Source organism: Jaculus jaculus, chromosome 12, assembly GCF_020740685.1.
Source record: "Jaculus jaculus isolate mJacJac1 chromosome 12, mJacJac1.mat.Y.cur, whole genome shotgun sequence".
Taxonomy (NCBI): domain Eukaryota; kingdom Metazoa; phylum Chordata; class Mammalia; order Rodentia; family Dipodidae; genus Jaculus; species Jaculus jaculus.
The window spans coordinates 55,238,933-55,264,932 of NC_059113.1; the positions used below are offsets into that span (position 1 = coordinate 55,238,933).

The 26,000-nt window shown below is 42.2% G+C and overlaps 1 protein-coding gene across 2 annotated transcripts in view; it reads right to left on the reverse strand.

Moving 5' to 3' along the window:
• The window catches only part of Lcmt1 (leucine carboxyl methyltransferase 1), an 85,163-nt gene that overhangs the window by 33,898 nt on the left and 25,265 nt on the right, over nt 1-26,000 (reverse strand). The window contains exons 3-6 of one of the 2 annotated variants that reach the window (XM_004668335.2): nt 25,147-25,268; nt 15,751-15,827; nt 10,740-10,801; nt 2,698-2,800 (exon numbers count right to left, since the gene is read on the reverse strand). In XM_004668335.2, coding sequence (XP_004668392.2) covers nt 2,698-2,800; nt 10,740-10,801; nt 15,751-15,827; nt 25,147-25,268 — 364 coding nt within the window. The remainder of the gene's footprint in view (nt 1-2,697; nt 2,801-10,739; nt 10,802-15,750; nt 15,828-25,146; nt 25,269-26,000) is intronic. The other variant, XM_045131774.1, reaches the window with a different exon arrangement.

Below are 26,000 nucleotides of genomic sequence, written 5' to 3' on the forward strand. Positions count from 1 at the left end.
ATTCTAAGACTCATGGTCCTTGACAATGAGGTGCCACAATCCCCTGTGAGCATCAGCTTCAATCACCAAACTGATAACTCACTCACTAACATCCCTTGCAAAATACATGCCTGAAACCAGTGTCCTTAAACATCAAGACTTATATGCAGCTACAGGAAGAATATGTCACACACTATAGCTTGTGAACTGAAGAAGGGGAGCCCAAAGCCAAAAAAAAGGCATTGAGGGGCTGAGGAGATAAAACACTTACCACTCAAGCCTAAGTACCCAAGTTAGATCCTCCCCAGATGCCACACAAAATGCCTGAAGCTGTAGTAGGCTTCTCTCATCCTAGCACTGTGACAGCAAGATGGGAGGTGAAGACAGGAAAGTCTGGACCCCTCAGCAAGTGCTGCACAAAGATCAACAGCAGAGCAAGCTTGAAAGAAACCTTGCCTCAAATGAGGTAGACAGACTAAAAGTTGTCCTCTGACTTCCATATACACTATGGCATGTGCAGGCCCACACATTCACATACACTAACACATACACACACGGACACACCCACATGATAAGATAAGCAGATGATAGATAAATTAAGTAAAAAAATGAAAGAGGCATAAACTAAGCTTATAGTTCACTGACTCAGGCATCTCTCCATATCACAACAAATATCTGACAGCCAAGCTCTAAAGAGAAAAGGGTTACTGTGGCATAGTTTCAAAGTTCTTTAACAAGATTAGCTGGCACTGTTGCTTTGGAGTCATGGCCAGGAGGAGCAAATGGCAGCACAGAGTGCACTTCATGACTAGGAAGCAAAGCCGAGAGGAAGGGGCCAAAGTCCCAGGTCCCATTTAAACGCACACTCCCAAGGACCAGACTGCCCACTCAGGTTCCACCCCCTTTCACCCAACATCATCATGAGCTGCAGACCAAGCCTTTAACACATGGACCTTTGAAGGACACTCATGACAACCACAGCACTGAGCTTGCTCTCTGAACACTCAGTGACAGCATTAGGTCAATTAGAGTCATCTCTAACACTGGACAGGTGGTGGTAAGTCCCAACAAGGACACCTGGCTGATGATTCTAGGTTGAACAAGTCAACAAGAACATCAGTGTGCAGAGGACAGCAATCACCACAGTAATGAGAGCAAGTCAGAAAACCATGGAACCCTGACTCCCTGCTGCCCTCCAACCATCTCCTGGAGCTCACCTGTGTCTGCATCATCCTGACCCTCCTTCAGCTCACTCAGAAGAATGGGTTCTTTCCCATGTCCATGCTCTACATCCTCCCACCTTTCTTCCCTAGGACCTTGTCCTAACAATGATTCCTGGCTGCTTGTTTCTTGAGATTTTGCCATTGATGTTTTGCCTTCAGTTTGTTCTTTAAAATGATATTCCTGGGCTGGAGATTGTTCAGTGGTTAAGTAAGCTTCCTGTGGGGTAAGGACCTGAAACTGCCTGAGTTCAAATCTCTAGCTCCCATGTAAAATGGCTGGTGTGGCCACACTTTCCTGCAACCCCAGTCCTCCAGGGAGCAGAGACCTGAGAATCAGCAGAGCCCTGCAAGCACCAGAAACAGAAAAATGCAACTCCATCTAAAAACAAGACCTGGCAGAAGAGCAATGGAGCAGGACACCAAATGTTCCACTCTGGCCACAGGCAAACATATGGGTTTCACAAGCGCAAACACACACATGCATGCATGCATGTAATTATGAAAATACAGTATCCTGAATGGTTGGATTTAATGCATTTTGTATCACATGAGGGATATCATTTTGCAATTTGATATTTTTATTAAATATTAGATTTGGAACTCTCTCCAGGTTGATCTGAGTCATGCATTTTACATTTTAGTCATTCAGTCTCCTGCTGATAGAATTTCTAGTTTTCTGCTACTTTGCTTGCTGTAGTGACTATCCTTCTCCAGGAAGTACACCCCAAGCTGGCCTGCTGTGTCACAAGGCACATATGCTCACCACTCATCTAAATGCCTTGACACTGATGCTCACAATGGTTGTACCCAGTTCACTTATACCTGGGGAGCCACTGGTGTATGCCTACTCCCTATCTTGCCAATTTACACTTACCAATAGTACAAACAATCACACTTACATGTTTTTTCAACCTTGGTGAGTGAAAAAAGAATTTCATCCAATTACCACTGAGGTCTGATAGCCTCCTATGATATACACACATCATATATCCTGATATTATATCACATTCAGTTTCTCTATGCAGTATTTTTCATAGGTACTGGTCTTTTTGTTTGTTTATTTATTTGTTTGTTTTCAACATAGGCTCTCACTCTAGCCCAGGCTGACATGGAACTCACCATGTAGTTTTAAACTGGCCTTGAACTCACAGTGATCCTACCTCTGCCTCCCAAGTACTGCGATTAAAGATATATGCCACATCTGGCAGGTGCCAGTTTTTATATATACAAGATGTAACCTTTCCTTATATATTTCATTCCAGGTTTGTATTTATATCGTTATCTTTTCCCAAACCTTGCTTATACTAGCTAGTGTCATTCAAAGGTAGACTCAAGAAACAGCATTGCCTAGATGTGCTAAAAAATGATTCTAAGACATAATGACATGAGAAAACTTATGAAGACAGAAGATGGGTTCATGCTGTACTTTGGAATAGCTATCACTCAAAACTAGCATGAAATCACAAATGCATGAGAGGGTAAAAAAAAGTCTCACTGTGTATTCATGTTACATTTCTTTAGTTTCTCTTCCAGTTCAGACAGGTCTCGGAGATCTGCTCCAATAATAGCGTATCTTTTTGAATCCAGCATGTACCCATCTGCAAATTAAGAAGAGGTTTTAATTCCAACAGAAGTCAATGAGGTCATACTTATAGTCCATATCACTTTCTCAAATGTAAAGGAACTACTGTTTTGTATCATAAAAAAATACATGCTTTCTATACTGTTCAAAGCTTCATCACAAGTTTCTTTTTTCAACAGGAAGAAGTTAATACAGAAATACATAACTGACAAAATTGCAAAGAGTAAGTGGCTACTGAGTGCCCAGCCTTAAACAGGACATCTAAACCACTGACTCGAAGGCTCAGAAAACCTCATGGAAGAGAGGGGCATGGAAGAGGGGTGGAAAGACTGTAAGAGCATGAGGGTGGAGAATAGGGCTGGAAATGCTTTATAAAGTTACAGCAAGTGTGGTTCCCAGCACAAGATACTTCACCATCAATGGGGGAAGGGTACATGAGACCCCACATCTCTCAAAGTAGCTAAGGGCAGCTAATGGTTGCTGGGAAAGGAAGAGTCAGGTTCATCAATGGTATAGCTACTTTTTTTTTTCCTTGAGGTAGGGTCTCACTCTAGCCCAGGCTGACCTGGAATTCACTATGGAGTCTCAGGGTGGCCTCAAACTCACGGTGATCTTCCTATCTCTACCTCCCCAGTGCTGCAATTAAAGGCATGCGCCACCACACCCAGCTGGTAAAGCTACTTCTGAGTTATGCATTCCACAGTAAAGAACCTTCCATCCATGATCATACAAGCAACCTTAACTCAACTCATTAAAAAGGGAAATGGGTGCTGGGGAGATGCCTCAGCAGTTAAAGGTACTTGCCGGCAAAGCCTGCCAGCCAGGATTCAATTCCCCAGTACTCAAAAAAACCCAGACGCACAAAGTGGTAAATGCATCTGAAGTTGTTTGCAGTGTCAAAAGGCCCTGGCATGCCCATACACTCTCTCCCTTTTTATTTTTTTTCCTGTCTCCCCTCTCTGCTGGCAAATAAGTTTAAATATACATTTTTTAGGACTGGAGAGATGGCTCAGCAGTTAAGGTGCTTGCCTGCAATGCCTAAGGACCCAGTTTCAATTCTCCAGTACCCACATAAGCCAGATACACTGGATGGTACATGTGTCTGGAGTTCATTTGCAGTGGCTAGATTCCCTTACAAGCCTATATTCTCTCTCTCTCTCTCTAAAGCAAATGAATAAAATATATATTTTTAAAATATTTTTAAATATATATTATTTGTTTGTTTGAGAGTGACAGAGAAAGAGGCAGAGAGAGAGAATGGGCATGCCAGGGCCTCCAGCCACTGCAAAAGAATTCCAGATGCATGTGCCCCCTAGTGCATCTGGCTTATGTGGGTCCTGGGGAATTGAGCCTCGAACCAGGGTTCTTAGGCTTCACAGGCAAGCACTTAACAGCGAAGCCATCTCCCCAGCCCTTACAAGTATTTTTAAATGTATTTTTAAAAGGTGGGGATTAATGGAGAGGAAGGATGTCAATGTGAAAGGAAGGGAGATAAGAGAGAATAGTTGGGGGAAATAAGACCAAAGTACAATATATATGTATGAAACTGTCAAAAATAAAAAACTATTTTTTTGAACCAAGCCAACAGAGTGGCCTTTTTTGTTTATTTTTATTTATTTGAGAGCGACAGACGAGAAAGAAAGAGGCAGAGAGATAGAGAGGAGAGTGGGCACACCAGGGCTTCTAGCCACTGCAAACAAACTCTAGACACATGTGACCCCTTGTGCATCTGGCTAACGTGGGTCCTGGGGAATCAAGCCTTGAACTGGGGTCCTTAGGCTTCACAGGCAAGCGCTTAACTGCTAAGCCATCTCTCCAGCCCCAGAGTGGCCTTTTTTAATGCGAGAGGGAGAATTGGCACACTAGAGCCTCCAGCCACTGTAATCCAACTTCAAACATGTTTCTGTGCACATGTACAACCATGTGCACTTATATCACCTTGTGCCTAGTTTACATGGACCTGGAAAATCAAACATGGATCCTTTGGCTTCACAGATAAGCACCTTAACTGCTACACCATCTCTCCAGCCCTAAAAACTATTATTTTTTCAAACTACATTAAACTGAGCATGGTAGTGCACGCCTTTAACTGTGGTACTCAGGAGGGAGAGGTAGGCGGACTGCCATGAGTTCAAGGACACTCTCAGACTACATAATGAATTCCAGGTCAGCATAGGATAGAATGAGACAATACCTCAGAACAAACAAAAATCGCATCAGGACTGAAGGGATGGCTTAGTGGTTAGAGCACTTGTCTACAAAATCCAAGGACCCAGGTTCGATTCCTCAGGACCCACATAAACCAGATGCATGAGATGGTACATGCATCTGGAACACATTTGCAGTAGCTAGATGCCCTGGCACACCCATTGTGTTTCTATCTGCCTATTCCTTTCTCTTTCTCTTTCTCTCTCTCTCTCTCAAATAAATAAAGGTGAATAAACTATTTTTTAAAAATCACATTAAGAGGAGAACAAAAATTAACCAAGTCACATCTTCTAAACCCAAGTATTAGTGTCTGGGCATACCACTGTAGACTTCTTTCTTTTTTAACTTCATAAAGACAACAGAAACATTTCTCTTTCTCTGTTCTTAAGTACATACACATGCACACACATACTTAAGAAAATGAGAATACTGAATACCTGTTGTGAAAATTGTTTTTCCTGCCTAATAGCAACACCAGAGTCATCATTCTCTGTTTTGGTTTGTTAGATGGCAGTATGTTGCTCAAACAGGTTCCTAGCTTGTAGCTCAGATGAAGCTACTCCCTCAGCTTGCCAAGTAGCTGGAACTACAAACATGCACAACCATGCCCAGGTTAGGGACATCATTTTCTCTGATTTCACAGTAGTCACTCAATTGAATGGTTAAAAACATTAACTTAAAGGGTTCCAGAGTACCACACACTGGGGATTAAGTATGCAAACACATCAGCCTATAGGGCACATTTTATATTCAAATGACCAGAGAACCGTTAACAAAAAGTGCTGAAAGTGTGCTGGGTTCAATCTTCCAGTACTGGAAAAATAAAAAATAATAAATAAATAAAGTGAACAGGTTCTCCTTACTCTTCACCACTTCATTTAGCTGAATCAAATACACTGGCTAAAAATCATATCTGGGAGACTTAGATATCAGTACTCCAGGGTACCACAATGCCCAAGTCAAGAAAATAATTCCAAGAGGCTGGGCATGGTGGCATACACCTTTGATACCAGCACTCGGGAGGAAGAGGTAGAAGGATCACTATGAATTCAAGGTCACCCTGAGATAACATAGTAAATTCCAGATCAGCCTGGGCTAGAGCAAGACCCTACCTCAAAAAACCAAAAAATAAAATAAGAATTCAAACCAGCTGGGCGTAGTGGCGCTTGCCTTTAATCCCAGCACTCAGGAGGCAGAGGTAGGAGGATGGATCACCATGACTTACAGGCCACCCTGAGACTACATAGTGAATTATAGGTCAGCCTGGACTAGTGTAAGACCCTACCTCAAAAACAAAAAACAAAAAACATTTGTCTGGACTACTATGAAAACAAGCACAGATGCCAGGCAATAGTGACACATGCCTTTAATCCCAGCACTCAGGAGGCAGAGGTAGGAGGACTGCCATACATTTGAGGCCAACCTGAAACTACATAGTGAACTCCATGTTAGCCTGGGCTAAAAAGAAATCCTACCTTGAAGAGGAAAAGAAAGAAAGAAAGAAAGAAAGAAAGAAAGAAGGAAGGAAGGAAGGAAGGAAGGAAGGAAGGAAGGAAGGAAGGAAGGAAGGAAGGAAGGAAGGAAGGGAGGGAGGGAGGGAGGGAGGAAGGGAGGGAGGGAGGGAGGGAGGGAAAAGAAACATACATGCCTGTGTGCCTTCTTGCCTTCTTACTTTTATTTTTAATTTTATTATGTATTTATTTATTTGACAGAGAAAGAGAGAGAAGAGTGAGAGAATGGGTGCACTAGCTCCTCCAGCCACTGCAAATAAACTCCAGATGCGTGTGCCCCCTTGTGTATCTGGCTAACATAAGTCCTAGGGAATCAAACTTGGGTCCTTTGGCTTTGCAGGAAAACTCCTTACCGCTAAGCCATCCCTCCAGCCCCTTTCCTGCCTTCTTGAAATAACAAATGCATTAATAAGCATGTCTTAAATGAGGCTTTTCCACTCCTGAAAAAAATCCAAAAAGGGGGCAGGGGGAAGGCCAATCAAAATTCAAGATAGTCTGAATAAGACATATGAAAATCTACTTTCTTAAATCCAGAAGCCATAGATTGTTACTAGTAAGTTTTCAGTGCCAGGGATGGGATCCCTTCCAGTGAGTTGTTGGCCAGGGAAGTCCCTGTTGCCTCCAAAATCTTATAGGCTATTGTCAAGGCCCTTGGTTTTCTGTGAAAAAGAGATGGTAAGACTCTTATTGCTGAAAACTTCACATGCCTGAGCAGCAAAGTCATTGAGAAATCAAGCTGGTGCTGAACAGAAAACCTTCTGCCTGTACCAACCAACTGAAAGCTGGAAAAAGCTGCACAGTATGCAGCCATATGGGAGACAGAAATCATCAGAGGTGAAAACAGTGGACACTGGAAGCCTCAAATTTGGCCACACAGGCTAAATGACTGAACAAGTGCAATAGTGGCATGTCTGTTCTGGGGGAAACCAAATGTTCTTTAATTGGACTGAAGGCCTGCTCTATAGGAGGGAATACATGCCTGGTACTGAAAACCTAATCAAAAGCCTATGGCAGGGAGGTCATGAGCTTTAGGGGTACAAAGCCTGTTCTTGTCTGGATAAATGCATACATTATTCTCACCAAATTGCCCTGAAAGCACTACCTTTAATGTTTATATTCATATATTAATGCTACTCTCACTTCTGGTTAGAGGAGCTTCTCTTTTCAGATGGTGATGATCACTGGGATGGCCCAAAAGGCAACACAGAACTGAGAAGAAGGGATGAAGGAGTGTCCAGTACTGAAACATCTCATACCCTCCAAGGCTCAGGGTCCATTACGGAAGAGGTAGAGAAAAGAATGTAAGAGCCAAAGCAAGGGTACCACTCCTTACCTACAACTGTCCAGATAGAAACTGGCCCTGATATCCATGACCTCACAGTGCCTAGCAATACCTACACAAGACCCTCATAATAGGAGAAAAAGATGGTAACTTCAAATTAAAAGAGAGACTAATGGAGAGAGGGAGGAGATATGACAGATAGCAGCATTATGAAGGGGAAAGTGGGGGAGGAGAGGGAAATACCATAGTTTGTTGTCTGTAAGTATGGAAGTTATCTATACACACACACGCACACACAGGCACACACGCACATAAAGACACACAGCAGATTATCAATGTGCCTGATTTCTGAGGATCTTGAGAAAAATAACTCAACAGTATGAAAAGCTACAACAGTACTAAAGAAGAAACAGGAGTTAAGGTAGTTTTTCAGGTAGTTAACAAGGACAGAAGCCCAAAGAGGGAACCAGGCAATGCCACTCCACCTGCCCTGGCATCTGATCCAGTCTCACCCAAAATGACTATGAACAATTTCTCAGCAAGAGCACCCCTTGCTGCTTCCCCAGTCTAGCACACCTGGGTAGACTGGTCCTCTGAGTCCAAGAACCAATCAGGTCTTTCCTTTGCATACCAGGATCATAAAAAGGAGGTTCAACATGCATATGAGCTCTCTTCTATTTTGGCAACCTGACCTGTGATTTTTTTTAAACCTGAATATACTCACGTGTAACTAATATAAATTCATTAGTAGTATATTTTTCTTGATTGCTTCCTTTTTTTTTTTCTTTTTTTTTTGAAACAGCTAGTGTATATTTAAAACTGGATTTAAGGGCATTAAGTAGAGTCATATAAAACCTGTTTTAAATTCTTTCATGGGAACCGGGTGTGGTGGCACACACCTTTAATCCCAGCACTCAGGAGACAGAAGTAGGAGGATCGCCAAGAGTTCAAGGCCACCCTGAGACTATATGGTTAATTCCAGACCAGCCTGGGCCAGAGTGAGACCCTACCTCAAAAAACCAAAAAAAATAAAAATAAATTCTTTCATGGGGATTGGCGAGATGTCTCAGCAGTTAAAGGCACTTGTTTGCAAAAACCTACCCACCTGAGTTCAATTCCCCAGTACCCACATAAAGGCAAATGCAAAGCAATACTGGCATCTAGAGCCCATTTGCAGCAAGAGGCTCTGGTACACCCATATACTTTCTCTCATCAAAGAGACAAAAATATCTAAATTCTTTCATGGTAACTGCGATGAAGAAGTATTCATTGTAAGCTGGGCAAAGTAGTACACTAAGGAGACAGAGACAGGAGGACTGCCAGAAGTTTGAGGCCAGCCCAGTCTGCATAGGTAGCTAGACAGACATTAGCAAGTTTGGAGATCTCCCGACAAGACTAATCAGGAAGATAGCACAGATACCACATAGCTTTTGTTTGGTTTTTTGATCAGGCCCATTAATGGAGGAGCCACTTCCTCTTTGCCAGAGGAACAAAAAGTCCTTGCTTCTCTCTGGATCTGAATAGAGACATGACATTCTAAGTTGCCAAAACAAGACTACAAAGACATACATCATCCTCTCTTTAAGAATTAATCCATAGCCCGACATGGGGACGAGCAAGGGGATGAGCATGCCTTTAATCCCAGCACTTGGGAGGCACAGGTAGGAGGATCAGTGAGTTCGAGGCCACACTGAGACTCCTTAGTGAATTCCAGGTCAGCCTGGGCTACAGTGAGACCCTACTTCAAAAAAAAAATAAAAAAAATTAATCCAGGGCTGGAAAGATGGCTTAGTGGTTAAAGGCACTTGCTTGAAAAATCTGAAGGCCTGGGCTCAATTCCCCAATAACCATGTAAAGCCAGACATACAGAACAGCTCATGTGTCTAGAGTTTGTTTTCAGTGGCACTAGGCATTCTCAGTCAGTCTGTATCTGTCTGTCTGTCTGTCTGTCTCTCTCTCTCTCTCTCTCTCTTTCTCTGTATCTCTACTTGCAAATAAATAAATTTAAAAAAAAAAAAGTTAGCCTAAGTAGACTTGTCATTCACTACTTGACCTGAATACTTAAAAAGGAGATGGGCCGGGCGTGGTGGCGCACGCCTTTAATCCCAGCACTCGGGAGGCAGAGGTAGGAGGATTGCCATGAGTTCAAGGCCACCCTGCGATGACAGAGTTAATTCCAGGTCAGCCTGGACCAGAGTGAGACCCTACCTCGAAAAACCAAAAAAAAAAAAAAAAAAAAAAAAGGAGATGGAAGGAATAACTTTTCCTCTAATGAGACAACATCATTTTACAACCCAGCTGCAAGCTCCTGAATGGCAACTTCCCTCTCTTTTGGAGACCCTTCCCACTCTCTCAAGAGTTTATGTTTTTTGTTGTTGTTGTTTTCCCTATATTTCCTTAATGAAATCTACTTTTGCCCTGCTTTCCCCTTGTCTGCATTCCTTAATTTCTCTTTGGCATGCAGCACAAACTCAGGAATCAGTAGTGGCCTGGTGACCACTGAGTTGTCTGGCACCTGAGCCACAAGAGTTAAGCCCACGTGGACCAAGAAAGGCCTCGTTGCCCTCAACTCTACATCCGCAAAACCCTGTCTGAAGACAACAAGCACATGTGATACACCAGGCACGGTGGCTCAGATCTGTAAGCACACCACTCAAGAGGCCAAGGCAGGAGAACTGCCAAGAGTTCAATGCTAACCTGAGCACTTTGCAAGCAAGTACCATTAACCACTGAGCCATTCGCCAACCCAGAATTAACTCTTAAATAAGAGGAAAATGGTTGTTTTTGTAGTCTTGTTTGGGGCAACTTAGAATGTCATGTTTCTGTTCAGATCCAGACCCTGTCTCAAACAAGCAAACAAAAATGTGTTTGTTGTATAACACGACACACACCATCTTTGAAAAGAAAAGGGATATTATTCATACAATCAATATTGTACTATGAAGGATACTTGCCGATTTGAAGAGTGTCCTCCAAATGTAACTCTAGGATGGGTTTGAACAAGAGAGGCTTGCTTCTATGAGAAGACAGGAAATAGGAGAAAAACAGGTCAGTCTGCTCATGAACTCATTTACCACCAAAATGCAGATGCCTTCTACAGAAATGACAAGTACAGATTGAACACCCCTTATCCAAAATGCTTAGGACCAGAATTTTTACAGATTCTAGATATTTTTCATATTCTGTAATACTTACATGATTAGACCAGTTAAGAATCCCTAATCTGACATGATGCTCAGAAAGTTTCAGATTGTGGAACATTTAGGATTTTTGGCTAAGGAAATTTGACATATCATATTGCTAATGTTTGAAGGACTACTCCACAAAGCTTTTGATTTAACTGCACATAGCAGAGACTCAGTATATACAGGTTTCAAGTGACACCTCCAACAAAGCTGCCTCTCTTGTCTACCCCCTCTCAACAGGTGTCCCAGGACCAGATAATTCCTATCTCCTATAAAGGAAATTGACTAAGCAATACTGCCAGCTTCAGGGCTTGGATGAGGAATGAGACTTCCTCCTAGCCACTACCTGTGGCCCTTGGTGGGGATTTCCCTGAAGGAGTTTCTGCAGGCACTCCAGAGAACTAAATGGCAAGAAAATCCAGACCCAGAAAAGAAGAAACCACCCTGTGATACTTAGATTCAGGTGCACCCCACAAACTGATGATCCGAATGCTAGGTTCCCGGCTGATGGAGATTTGGGAATTAACACCTCCAGGAAGCAGTGTATTGTTAAGGATGGGCTTATGGGTGTTATAGCCAGCTCCCCCCTGCTAGTGTTTGGCACACTCTCCTGATACCACTGCCCACCTTATGTTGGCCAGAGGGTGATGTCTACCCTCTGCTCAAGCCATTGTTTTCCCCTGACATCATGGAGCTTCCCCTTGAGTCTATATGCCAAAATAAACTCTTTTTCCCAAAGCCTGCTCTTAGTCAGGTGATTTCTGCCAGCAATGCGAGCCTGACTGCAACAGTAATGTTGGTACCAAGAGTGGGGTGCCTATCTGTGTGGATTTGGCCTTTTGAAGCTGATTTTCAAGAAGAATATGGATGAATTTGAAACCTTGGCCTAAGAGACACCTTGCAGTGCTATAAATACAGCTCATTAGATTATTAGATTAATTATTAGATTATTATGGTCAGAGTTGAAAGGCCTGAATCCATTAAGAACTATGTACTGTGAAGTTTGGCTTATGAGGGTGAAAAGGAGCTTTGTCTGGACTAGACTAGAAGCAGTTTGTGTGAGAGGCATGCTGTTATGCCTGTGTCCTGATAACTTGTGCAGGGTTTCAGTGCATAGAAATGGACTGATGTGAGCACAGGGATATGGCACAGAGAGAAATCTTTGGGCCAAAACTGCTGCCTGTTCACCTGCAACTGTATGAGAGAATACAACCATTGATATTTGACCAGCTGAACTGCACTGAGACAACAGAAACAATGCAGTCTTTTGAAGGGGCCTGAATTCTGAAGGAGAGTCCTGTTCTTCAAAATGTGCTTTATTCTCCCCTAGATTAACAATTTGGCACCCCACCTGGTATTATAAGTATATAGGAGTATAAGAAATGCAGAAAAGAGAGGGTCATTGAGTTTACAACTTGGTCTTGTTTTGGAAATGGCCATGGGCAGTATGAAGCACATTTTGCTGGACGCCTGCATGGAGACCTAATGGAGCTGTGAGGATGAACCATGAGTTGCAGTGGAGATGCCGGAACAAGATGGCTGCTAAGGAGAGCTGCCGGCCCCAGATGAAGTTTTCCAGGACTGTGAGTAGCCTAGCTGGAGGGGCAGAATCATTACTTATTAATGGTTAGAATTATCAGAGTTGTCATTGACTAGAGTTGTTGGACTTGGAGCTACAGAGTTTGATGTTTGCCCTGTTTAAATCTTGTATTGGTTGAGTATTTCTTTGCTATGCCCAATGCCATCTTTTACAGTGTGAATGTTTATTATGTGCCATTATGGGTTTGGGGGGGGCATTTTTTTGAATTATGGATCAGTTAAAAGACCTTGTATTATGGGGATGTATGAACATAATTGGACTTGATAAAATCTATGGAGGCTTTTAAAGTTGGATGGATGCATTGCATTTTACATCATGTATGGTTATTAGTTTATGGAGACCAGGGGAAGAATGTGGTGGTTTGATTCAGGTGTCCCCCATAAACTTAGGTGTTCTGAATTCTAGGTTACCAGCTGATGGGGATTTGGGAATTAACACCTCCAGGAGGCAGTGTATTGTTGGGGGCAGGCTTATGGGTGTTATAGCCAGCCCCCTATTCCGAGTGTGTGGCACACTCTCCTCTTGCTATTGTCTACTTTATATTGGCCAGGGAGTGATGTCCACCCTCTGCTCATGCCATCATTTTCCCTGCATCATGGAGCTTGAGTCTTTAAGCCAAAATAACCTGTTTTTTTCCCCCCAAAAGCTGTTCTTGGTCGGGTGATTTCTGCCAGCAATGCGAACTTGATTGCAACATGCCCCACAATCAGGTAGGCTTGAGTCACCTTGAGTCATGGGCGTACAACAACCTTTCCCTTGCAGTGTGGTTCTCCCCGCCCCTCCTTTTCCTAAAAACCCCTAAAATCTTCCTCCCCTTACTCAGGGTTCCAAGGCTTTTCCCTGTTGCTTTAAATCCCATCAGTCACTTCTGTTGTTCCAAAACTCCCTTCCTCTTTGCTTCAGAACTCACCCATCTGTTCTGATGTTCCATAAAACCATGAACCCAAAAACTGTCCAAGACTTTTACTGTGAACCCCAAACTCAGCCCAGGCTGTCAGTTCTGCATTATATTCAGCATATGAGGTTCAAATCACACATGTTTAACCTCAAAGTAATTTAACTCAGAAATGGCTAAAGGGAGGCTGGAGAGATGGCTCAGTGGTTAAGGCACTTGCCTGAAAGCCTAACAACCCAGTACCCATGTAAAGCTAGATGCACAAAGTGGTGCATACATCTGTAGTTCTTTTCTAGTGGCTAGAGGCCCTGGGGTGCCCCCCCCTTCTCCCTCTCTCTCTCTCTCTCTCTCTCTCTCTCTCTCTCTCTCTCTGTGTGTGTGTGTGTGTGTGTGTGTGTGTGTGCATGTGCGTGCGCATGCGTGTATTTCTGTCTCTCTCTCTGCTTATAAATAAATTTTAAAAATTTTTTTTAAGAAATAAGGGGACTGGAGAGATGGCTTAGCGGTTAAGACGCTTGTCTGCAAAGCCTAAGGACCCAAGTTCAATTCTCCAGGTCCCACGTAAGCCAGATGCACATGGTGGCGTATGCATCTGGAGATCATTTGCAGACCCTGGTGTGCCCATTCTCATATACTCTCTCTCTCTCCCTGTCTCTAATAAATTGAAATAAATTAAAGAAAAGAAAAAAGAAAGAAGGGTTAGAGAGATGGCTCAACAATTACAGCGCTTGTCTACAAAGCCTAAAGACCCCAGTTCATATCCCCAGAACCTACATAAGCCAGATGTACATGGTGGCACATGCTTCTAGAGTTTGTCTGCAGTGGCTAAAGGCCCTAGTGTTCCATTTCTCATTCTTACTCTATCTATATAATGAATAAATAAAAATAAAATAGAGAGCAGGCATTCACATTATATCATGGATGTTAGAGGGACTTGTAACACCTCACTCCTTCCAAAGTACCTGCTGGCAATTAGTGGTTGTTGGGGGAAGGGAAATCATGTCACTTAACAGTATAGCCACTGGTAAGAGCCCATACTCCAGCAAATAACCCCCACCCATGATCATGGTGGCACTCTAATTCTGTGGATAACAAAAGTCAGCAAAGTAGCCAAGTGTTGTGGAACATGTCTTTAATTCCAGCACTCAGGAGGCTGAGGTAGGAGGATCACTGTGAGTTCAAGGCCAGACTGAAACCCTACCTCAAAATAACAACAAAATATCATAAAAGTAGAAAAGGGATTAGTTGACAAGAGGTTTAGTGGGAGTAGGAGATGGGTAAGAGATGGTAATGAGGGATGAAGATGGCCAAAATAAATTTGATGTGAATGTATGTGAAAGAGACACAGAAAGAAGTTGTCAAAAATAAAACCAAAAGAATTTTCAGCTAAAAAGAACAGGAAAAACACTTAGTTCCTGAGTATACTGTGCAGAATGAGTGAAGGAATCTAAGAGAAGAGCACTTAGGCCCTCAAATATTGGGCTCAGAAAAGCAATAATAACAGCTCACATATATTCAATCAATAAAAACAAACAACAAAAAAACTATTGCAAGCCAGGCATGGTGGCGCACACCTTTAATCCCAGCACTCGAGTGGCAGAAATAGGAGGATGGCTGAGAGTCTGAGGCCACCCTGAGATTACATAGTGAATTCCAGGTCAGCCTGAGCTAGCATGAGACCCTACCTCAGAAAACAAAAAACAAACAAACAAAAAAAATTATTGTACATGTTCTGGGCCAGGTTACTACTTCCTATGCCCTGGGGATAAAGAAGTAATGAAAATACATATAAAATTTCAGATTATTCAACTATGACAGGATGGGGGGTGTTGTTTGTTTTTTAATTATTTATTTATTTGCAAAGAGAAGGAGAGGGAGAGAGAGTGAATGGGTGTGCCAGGGCCTCCAGCTGCTGCAAATGAATTCCAGATGCATGTGTCACTCTGTGTATGTGACTTTATATGAGCATTGGGGAACCAAGCCCAGGTCGTTAAGCTTTGCAGGTTAATGCCTTAACTGCTGAACCACCTCTCCAGCCCAAATAGAGCAGTTCTTAAAGGTTCAAAGAAATCAGATGAATGGATGAAAAAGGCCTGGTAAGCTAAGGTTCACTGAATATCGAACAATGCACAACATGCTAGACTGAAGGTCCTGGGGCAAGAAAGAAAGTGACCAGGGTGGTCAAGGAAAAGCAGTACCCTTAAATGAGGTCCCTCAATCCCACCACACCCAGAGCTGGTTCTCAGCTTGAACAGCTCTGAGTCCCACAGCAAAGCCCCACTCACTTGATGGTGTGCAGCTTCCTCGCAACTATCATTGGGAAGTCAACTTCAAAATATTTACTTGGAAGAAGACCTTCATCCTGGAAAAAACAAACACATCATTTCTTTTTTTTTAATATTTAATTTTTATTTATTTATTTGAGAGAAAATGCCAGAAAGAGAGAGAGAATAGGCACTCTAAGATCTCCAGCCACTGCAAACAAACTCCGATGAGCCACCTTGTGCATCTGGCTTACATAGGTCCTGGGGAATTAAACTTGGGCCCTTCAGCTTTGTAAGCAAGTACCTTAACCACTAAGTCATCTCTCCAGTACCCCCCTCCCTTTTTTTTACTTTCCACTCATCATTTCTTTTTTATTTTTTTCCTTTTTCTCAAGGTAGGGTTTCACTCTAGCCCAGGCTGACCTGGAATTCACTCAGTCTCAGGGTGGCTTCGAACTCACAGCGATCCACCTACATCTGCCTCCCAAGTGCTGGGATTAAAGGCATGCACCACCACGCCCGGCTCACTCATCATTTAACTGCCAGTCACCACATACACTAAGCACTAAGTGCCTAATCCCAGTGTGGGTATTCAGAAATTTTAAGTCAAAAACTGATGTTTCTTGAAGAATGGATTCCAGGGAGTGAAAACACAAATTGGAAACTCTAAAAGGCTTCTGTAGCTGTCCAGTAAGAAAGTCTATAGAACCTGAATTAGAGAGGAGCATGTGGGACGCAGGAGGGGGAGCTGTGAGGGACTTGAGAAATAGACAGTATTCTTCAAAAGCTGCCTGAAATAAATTAGAGAGGGCCACACAATCAGTGACATGGGTCTGACCTGACCAGCAGTTTAAGGATAAATCAGAATGAAACAGCCAGTAAGAGAAAGTATCACCTGATATTTTTATACTGCACCTTTCTAAAATAGCTTAGTCTAGTTGTCATGGTGAAGAGTAGGCACTCTGAATCTGGGAGCAGGACTCCAATTATATTTTATTTATTTATTTGACAGAAAAAGAGGGAGAGAGAGAGAGAAAGAGAGAAAAGAGAGAGAGAGAAAAGAGAGAGAGAGAGACAGAATGGTCATGTCAGGGCCTCCAGCCACTGCAAACAAACTACAGATGTGTGTACCCTCTTGTTCATCTGACCAATGTAGGTTCTGGAAAATTAAACCTGGGTCCTTTGGCTTTGCAGGCAAACGCCTTAACCGCTAAACCATCCCTCCAGCCCAAGGGCTCCAATTCTAGCTCCATCACTTACTTGACTGGGCCAAGGGGCCATCATTTTAAAAATGAAGACAGACTTCTGGGTAGGATGGTGGCATAGGAGCCACACCAAATCAGCCTAGGGAGGGATTTAAGCAAAACCACAGCAAAATACACTCTTCTTCAGGAAAGTGAAGGAGTATAGGTTCTTCTTAGACACAGTGGAGAAGCAGGAGAGACCAAGATCCACCAGAAAGGAGGAAAACAGCCAGGATCCCAATGAGGCAACTGTGGCCCACCAATCCACACACCTTACTGGAACCACCTGCCAAGCAACAGCAGCAGAGACCAAACAAGGGGATTTTCCAACCTCATCAGCATCCTTGCAAACTCAAGAAATCTGAAGGAAAGACAGCTAAGATCAACTAAGGAGCTACTGAAACGGATACAGACAGGACTGCAGGAGCAACTCCAGGCTTTCTGCACTCTCCCATCCCCCAACAATCAGAACCGTGAACCTCTGGCATTCACTGCCCAGTGGCAGCGCATCCGGCACAGCTGATCAGAACTCCAGCTCCATAGTACAACATGAAGGGGTCAAGGTGGGCATTCAGCATTGGTAAGACTGGGAGCCACCCCAAAAGGTAACAAGGGAAAACAAACAACAACAAAAAAAAATAGGAACATAGGCCTGCACAGGAAGTACTAATCCTTTTCCATGTTAGGGCAGGTTATGGGTTACACATTTTTTTTAAAGAACATATAAACAAATATTTATTTCCTCAACTGATGCCAATTTTTATGAGACTGAGACTCAAGGAACACTGATATATATACATCTACACAAATCACCCCTCCTCTTCCGTGGGTCAATATTAGGAATTGATAGCAAATGTGGGTAGAGATTCTCCAGAACTGAAAACCACTTTGCTCAGTCTCATAAACACAATGATTTACATAGATCTTTCACAGGGTTACACATTCTTGATTGGCTTTGCCACTTTCAAATTAGCTGTATTTGGGGGTTGAATATTGTTGCCATTGATGCTTTCATATTTATAGAGCCTTTGTCTTTTGCTTCCATCATTATTGGGGCAGGGTCTGATTCAGATCCAAGCTGACCTGGAACCTAATTCAGAACAGAAATCTCAACCTCTCAGCTGACAGAATTAAGGGTGTAAAGCAGCACACACCCTTAGGGATTTTGGCTTTACAAGTTATCTTTTTGTTTCAGTCCCCCCACTTGCATACTCTGTATTGGTTTCTATTGAATGTGTATATTGCTCAGTTGAAGTTTAGAATTAGCCAATAAGTTGTTCCACCCAGTCCACTAGAACACTTACTTAGGAAGCAAACTCAACACCCAGGATTACTTCTGTGGCTAGATTGGGATACAAGAGCTACACTTGGCACCTTAAACTCATATCCTGAAAGTATATAAAAGTGAATTACTACATCTAAGAACACTACAGATAAGTAGAAAACCCAAGCACCAAAACAATTCAGGATGCAAAAGTCACTACATTATAATACAAGAAACATAAAGAATCAAGACAATATAATCCTACCAAAAATTGTAAATCCACCAGAAATAATCACTAATGAGACTGTTTTAGATGAAATGCCTGACAAAGATTTCATAAAAATGATTGTATCTATACTCAAAGGAATCAAAGAAGAAAACAAAGGAATTAAAGAAGAAAACAAATTCCTGAAAGAGAACACAGGAAATGAGCTTAATGAAATAAGGAGTTGATTATAGGACATGAGTAAGGAAATAGAAATACCAGAAGAAAAACCAGGCTGAAATTCTAGTGCTGAAGAATAGTCAGTCAAATAAAAAACTGTGAAAAGTCTCACCAGTAGAACGAATAAAGGAGAGAACAGAATATCTAAACTAGAAGACCAAGTGGCAGACCTAATATAGTCCAACAAAGAGAAAGACAAGCTAGTAGCAAGGTATGAATGGGAATTTAAGATATCCAGGACAGTATAAAAAAAAAAAAATCAAACATAAGAATTCAGGGTATATTAGAAGGAGAAGAATTTCAATCCAGAGGCTTAGTAGGCATTTTCAACAAAATCATAGAAGAAAAATTTCCCCAAACTGGAAAAGAAGCCAGACGTGGTGAGGCACACCCTTAACTCCAGCACTCGGGAGGCAGAGGTAGGAGGACTGCCATGAGTTCGAGGCTACCCTGAGACTAGAGTGATTTCCAGGTCAGCCTGAGCTAGAGTGAGACCCTACCTTGAAAAAGCAAGAAAAAAACTGGGAAAGAAATGCCAGTGCAAATACAAGAAGCTTTTAGAACACCAAACAGACAAAACCTGGAAATAACCTCTGTTCGCCATGTTATAATTAAACTACTAAACACACAAACCAAAGAAAATATATTGGAAGCAGTTAGAGAGAAAAAGCAAGTCACCTACAAAGGCAAGCCCATCAGGACCACAGGAGATTACTCAACACAAACTTTAAAAAACAGAAGAGCTTGGAATGATGTTTTCCAAGTTCTGAAAGATAACAACTGTCAACCAAGGCTATTTTATCCTGCAAAGCTATCTATCCAAATTCATGGAGAAATAAAGACATTCCACAACAAAAACAGGCTAAAAGAATTTATGACAACTAAACCAGCTCTACTGAAAATACTTAAAGGGCCGGGCATGGTAGCACACACCTTTAGTCCCAGAACTTGAGAGGCAGAGGTAGGAGGATCACCGTGAGTTCGAGGTCACCCTGAGACTACATAGTGAATTCCAGGTCAGCCTGGGCTAGAGAAAGACTCTACCTTAAAAAAAAAAAAAAAAAAAAAAAAAGAATCTTTCATGCTGAGGAGAAAGCCAAACACACACAGGAGGAAATAGGAAAAAATAAACCATACTAAAATAATAGTTAAAACAAAAGAGTAAAGGAAAAACAGGAAGCACCACAAAATAAGAATGGTGAGAATAAATGCATACCTTTCAATAACAACTGTTAGTATCAATGGCCTCAGTGGCCCAACCAAAAGACACAGGCTTGCAGATTGTATTAAAAGGCAGGAACCTTCCATTTGTTGCCTCCAGGAAACTCATCTCTCAATAAAAGATAGACATTGTCTTAGGGTGAAAGGACAGAAAATGGTATTTCAAGCAAATAGGCCTAGGAAACAAGCAGGGGTTGTTGACAGGATAGACTTCAAACCAACATTAGTGAGAAAAGATAAGGAAGGTCATTTTATACTGACTAAAAGAACACTCCAACAGAAGGACATTACAATCCTAAACGTACATATATGCACCTAACATGGGGGCTCCCAATTTCATCAAACAAACACTATTAGACTCAAGGTCACTGTAGTTGGTGACCTCAATAGCCCATTCTCATCAATTGACAGGTCATCCTGGCAAAAAATAAACAGAAAGACTTCTGGATTAAATGTGGTCATGGAACAAATGGACCTAACAGATATCTAAAGAACATTCCATCCAAATGCTGCAGAATATACATTTTTCTCAGCAGCACATAGAACATTCTCCAAAAACAGACCATATATTAGGGCACAAAGCAAATCTCCACAAATACAGGAAAATTGAAATAATCCCTTGTACTGTATTTGACCATGATGGGATTAAACAGCAAATCAGCAACAAGAAATGCTACAGATCATACAGAAATTCATGGAGACTAAACAGTACACTATTAAATGATCAATGGGTCATTGAAGAAATCAAAAAGGAAATAAATTTTAAAAACATGCCTGATTTTAAGCTCTAGTACAAAGCCATAGTAACAAAAACATCATGGTATTGGCATAAAGACAGACATGCAGATCAATGGAGCTGAATAGAGGACCCAAATGTTAATACAGGCAGCTACAGCCATCTGATTTTTGACAAAAATGCCAAAAATATTCATTGGAGGAAAGATAGCCTCTTCAACAAGTGGTACTGAGAAAACTGGATGTATATATGCAGAAGGATGAAAATAGATCCTTGTCTTTCTCCATGTCTAAGAATCAAGTCCAAGTGAATCAGGGGCCTTAATAACAGACCTGAAGCTCTGAAATTTGTAGAGGAAAAGGTAGGGGAAACCCTTCAACATACTGGCATAGACAATATCTTTCTGAATATATCCCCAATTGTTCAGGAAATAAAACCACTGATCAACCACTGGGATCTCATGAAATTACAAAACTTTTGTACAGCAAAGGACACTATGAATAGAGAAAAGAGAAAATCTTTCCCAGCTACGCATCTGTCAGAGGATTAATATCCAGAATAAACAAAGAACTAAAAAAAAAAAAAGAATAAGAAGTCAAACAACCCAATTAAAAGTGGGCTATGGAACTAAATAAGAGTTCTCATTAGAAGAAATACAGATGGCATATAAACATCTAAAACAAAGTGTTCTAGGGGCTGGAGAGATGGCTTAGCGGTTAAGGCACTTGCTGGCAGAGCCAAAGTACCCAGGTTTGATTCTCCAGGACCCATGGGAGCCAGATGCATAAGGGGGCACACACGTCTGGAGTTTGTCTGCAGAATCGCACTCACTCTCTCTATCTTGCTCTCTCTCAGATAAATAAATAAAATATGTATTTTTTAAAAAGTGTTCTAACTCAGGAGCCATAGATTGTTGCAAGAAAATTTTCAGTGCCAGATGGGATACCTTCCAGTGAGTTGTTGGCCAGGGAAGTCCCTGATGCCCCAAAACATTACAGGCCATTGTCAAGGCCCTTGGTTTCCCACCAGGAATAGATGGCATATCCTAGATCAGGGCTCATGAATCTAAGCTGCCCATACATAAGAATTTGTGAGGTACAAAGTTGGGATGTGTAAAAACTACTCAAAGAGTGTGTTTAGAGGAGATATTAAGGAACTCTATTAAGACTGTTCATAAGGAGGTGGGGAGATGGCTCAATGAGTAAAATTGCTTGTTGTGCAAGTGTGATGACCCAAGTTCAGATCTCCAGTAGACAGCATCTATAATCCCAGCCTTCTGGCAGTGAGATGGGAGGTGGAGGCAGAATTCCATAAGCTCATGGGCATCCAGCCTAACATATGCAGCAATGAACAATGACATATCCTGCCTCAAATAAGTTGGAAAGCAAGGTTGTCCTCTGACCTCTACATGTGCACTGTAGCACCAATGCACAAGTGTGCGCACACACACAGATAATGGTTTTTAGACAAACGCCTTAACCACTGAGCCATTTCCCCAGCCCCAGATAATAGTTTTTAAATAAAGACTGTTCCTGAGCTTTGATTTGGAGCCAGGGTTGTGGTTCAGTGGCAGAGCACTTGCCTAGCATGTAAGAAATCCTGGACTCAATCCTTAGCAACCAACACAAAATTAGCATGTCTGCTCACAGAACACAGACAGTGAAAAGCCACCTTTCACAAGCAGTGTCCTCCCCTGAGCCTCCTGAGAAATCCAAATGAGAGGAGCCTTGGAACTTTTAGGGAACAAATAGCTTCCCTTCTTCATTCTGAAGGGAAAACAGCTATGGTAAGTGACACTTCCACCACTGATGCCATGATTCTCTATGGCCTTTGACATTCCACTCCCAAAAAGCTCCCACTTCCTGAGTTGATGTGGAAGACGCTAAACCCACGGAAGGCTAGAGGGCAGCCGGGAACCTCCTCACTCAGATACAGAAAGAAGCCACCTCGGCTGACCACTTCACAGGCTGCCAAAGTCAACACTGCTTCCCTACTCAGCTGGTTGTTCATGTAGAAATAGGACTTGAGACATCAACAAGCTAAAGTGTCACCTTAAAGGACTTCAGCCATCCCTATTCCTGTCAATGGGAAACTCAAGCCACAGAAACAATCCTGGGCCTCTGAGATCATACAGAAAGAACAGCAGTAGCAGTGGTTAGGTCAAGACAGACTGTACCTCTGCAGGCACAGCCTTCTTAGCTAGAAGGTGATGGGGTCACAGGAGGAACATGGAAAAGGCTTTTCTTATTCTTTTATGAAAACATAAATATAGATAGCTCTAAAACAGAGATGAGTAAACTCTTTCTTCAAAGGGACAGAAAATACACTATTTAGCTTTTGTAGGCTGGATGGCCTATGTTGTAAGTAGTCAAGTATGCTGTCATCCTTGTCATATGGCTACTAAAGCACAACATGCAAACAGTTCGAAGTGGCTGTGTTCCAATAAAATCTTATTACAAAAAAAAAATGGCATACAATTTACAATTTGGGTTCTAAAAGAACAAGCAAGGAAAATACCTATATATACTTTAAAATATTTTATTTATTTGCAAGGAAAGAGAGACTGGGCATGCCAGGGCCTCTAGCCACTGCAAATGAACTCCAGACGTATGTGTACTTTGTGCTTCTGGCCTTATGTGGTGAGTTCTGGAGAACCAAATCCAGGTCTTTAGGCTTTGCAGGCAAGCACCTTAGATGCTGAGGCATCTCCCATATATATATAGTTTATCCCTATATATACTTTAAAAGTAATTTTGGACACCAAAAAAGTGCTTCAGACCAACATGATTATCAATAAAAAATTTTACTTTTACATAAAGCACTTTTAGATATTCTGCAATTCTCCTTCCTCACTATTAAAAACAATTTTTGGAAGGAATGTTAACCTCAGTGCACTTTGTTCATAAATAAAAATCCCAGACTTATAGGCCTACCTGCAAGACGGGTGGGGGTGGGGGAGAAGAGAGCAAATCATGCGATCAAGGGTTCTTAGGCCCAACAGAGCATCTCTTCAGCAGTCTTTGTCAACATTGATGTAGCACAGCCCTTACATGACATGTGTTCCAATTCTCACAGCACCACAACACATGCCTGTCAAAAAGGTAGTGTCACCTAAGAGATCTCTTTGAAAAACTACAGGGACTATAGGTAAAGAAGAAAGAATCTGGGGCTTGATGAGCTGAATGCTGTACGTATTTCCTGGGCCACTAGCTGTAGGATCTTGAAGACACTATCTATCTAGTCCCTGTTCAGCTCTGTGAAGATCCCTCCTAGAGTTCTCACATCAATGCTTGAGGTCACCTCCACAGAAGCATCTCACCAGTGTTAGCTATCTAATCCTAGGAGAAGGCAGCCAAGGCCACCAAGAAACAGCGGGTCTCTCACAGCAGTCTGGAAGCTCTGAGAACCAAAGCCCTTATGAAGTGAGCTGACTAGGGAGCAAAGAGCCAAGCAGCTTGTATACATATGCTCTAAATCTACCTTGTTCTACTTGCAAGGAATCTCAGAAATGTACATACTCAGCATGTCACATGACTGATTTCCCAGAGGAATCAAGGAATCTGCACAAACTGACAAGGAAAATGCAGCCAGGAAAGCCACTGCAGAGAAAAGGTTTAACAGTAAAAACCAAGCTCAAGAGTCAAAGAGCAGCAAGTAGTCCTGGTCTTGCCACTGCCTTCATTGTGAGTCTATATACAATCAGATCTTCCCTCAAATCCTAACAGGGTACTCAGGGGAGCCACTCAGAATAACCACAAAAGGCCTTTACATCATAGTATCATGCTTGGCCTCACAAGTCTCATAATTTTACCCAAGGTGACAAACAGTATGTGGACAACAGATTAGTGTCAAAATCCAAAATTCATCGGCTTTGTCTGAGCAATTCTAGTTGTGGAATTTTTCCTCCACATATATATCCAGTCATACACAGGGAAATATATGAATTTTTATTATAATACCACTTCAAATAACAACAATAGAAACACTGAATCTTACTGGGTCCTGGTGAGATAGAACATGGGGCTGATGGTGACAAGGAGAGGGGTCTAGGCAGGTTGGAACAATGGTGAGAGATAGACTATCAGTGAGTTCTTTATAATGCTTTTTTTTTTTTTTTTGGTTTTTTGAGGTAGGATCTCACTCTGGCCCCAGGCTGACCTGGAATTCACTCTGTAGTCTCAGAGTGGCCTTGAACTCATGGTAATCCTCCTACCTCTGCCTTCCAGTGCTGGGATTAAAGGCATACACCACAACGCCCAGCTTAAAATGCTAAAATTTTGAAGTAGGTAATATTCTTCAAAAAATTAAACTGAGCCGAGCGTGGTGGTGCACTCCTTTAATCTCAACACTTGGAAGACTAAGGCAGGAGGGTCACTGTGAGTTCAAGGCCACTCTGAGACTACAGAGTGAATTGCTGGTTAGCCTGGGCCAGAGCGAGACCCTATCTTGAAAAGAAAAAATAAATAACTGAAACAACTGGAGAGGCAGGAGGGGAATTTTAAATTACCTTTAATTTCCAGAAGGTGGTATCCATCCCAGCCCCAAGGTTGAGAATTTGGCAATGACATTCTGTCTTCTGAAGAAAAGTCTTTATAAGCTGACTGACACCATGGACTCGAGCAAAATATCCTAAGAGAGAGGTCCAGAGAAATAAACTGTCATCCAGACAGACTACAAATTATCCCTGACAAAGCCCACCAGAACCAAGTTCCAAGGGGGATGACACTTAGCTCTGGAACATTTGATAGGGAAATTTCCTCAGGACCACAGGAGGGAATGCAAATCTCTCATAGAACCCGCATGCCTGCAGGAGCTCTCCTCAGGGACCAAGAGTCCTTAAACATGAGCCAATATGAATTTGGTCAATATCTCAATAAGACTGAAAGGTAACTCATGCTGCTGCCTCAAACCCTTGAACTTCCTTGATGAAAATTACTTACAGAAGCCAGATGTGGTGGTGCACACCTTTGATCCCAAGACTTGGGAGGCAGGAGTAGAAGGATCATCATTAGTTTGAGGCCACCATGAATTCCAGGTCAGCCTAAGCTAGAATAAGACCCTACCTCAACGCCCCCACCGAAAAAAAGGAAAAAGAAAATTACTTACAGAGCCTAACAGTGTTTTAACAGTACAAAAAAAGATAACATGAACAAATAGTTCATAGTAAAAGATGTTCTGGGTTTTGCTCTAGGTATACATGTGCCAAAGTGTGCACTTGGACAACAGAGGATGCTAGTGTTAGTCCTCACCTTCAACCTTGTTTGAGGCATCTTTCTTGTTATTCACTGTTGTATTTTCCAGACTAGTAGCCTGCAAACTTCTGGGCTATTCTCTTGTACCCACCCTCCCTTTTCCCCTTGA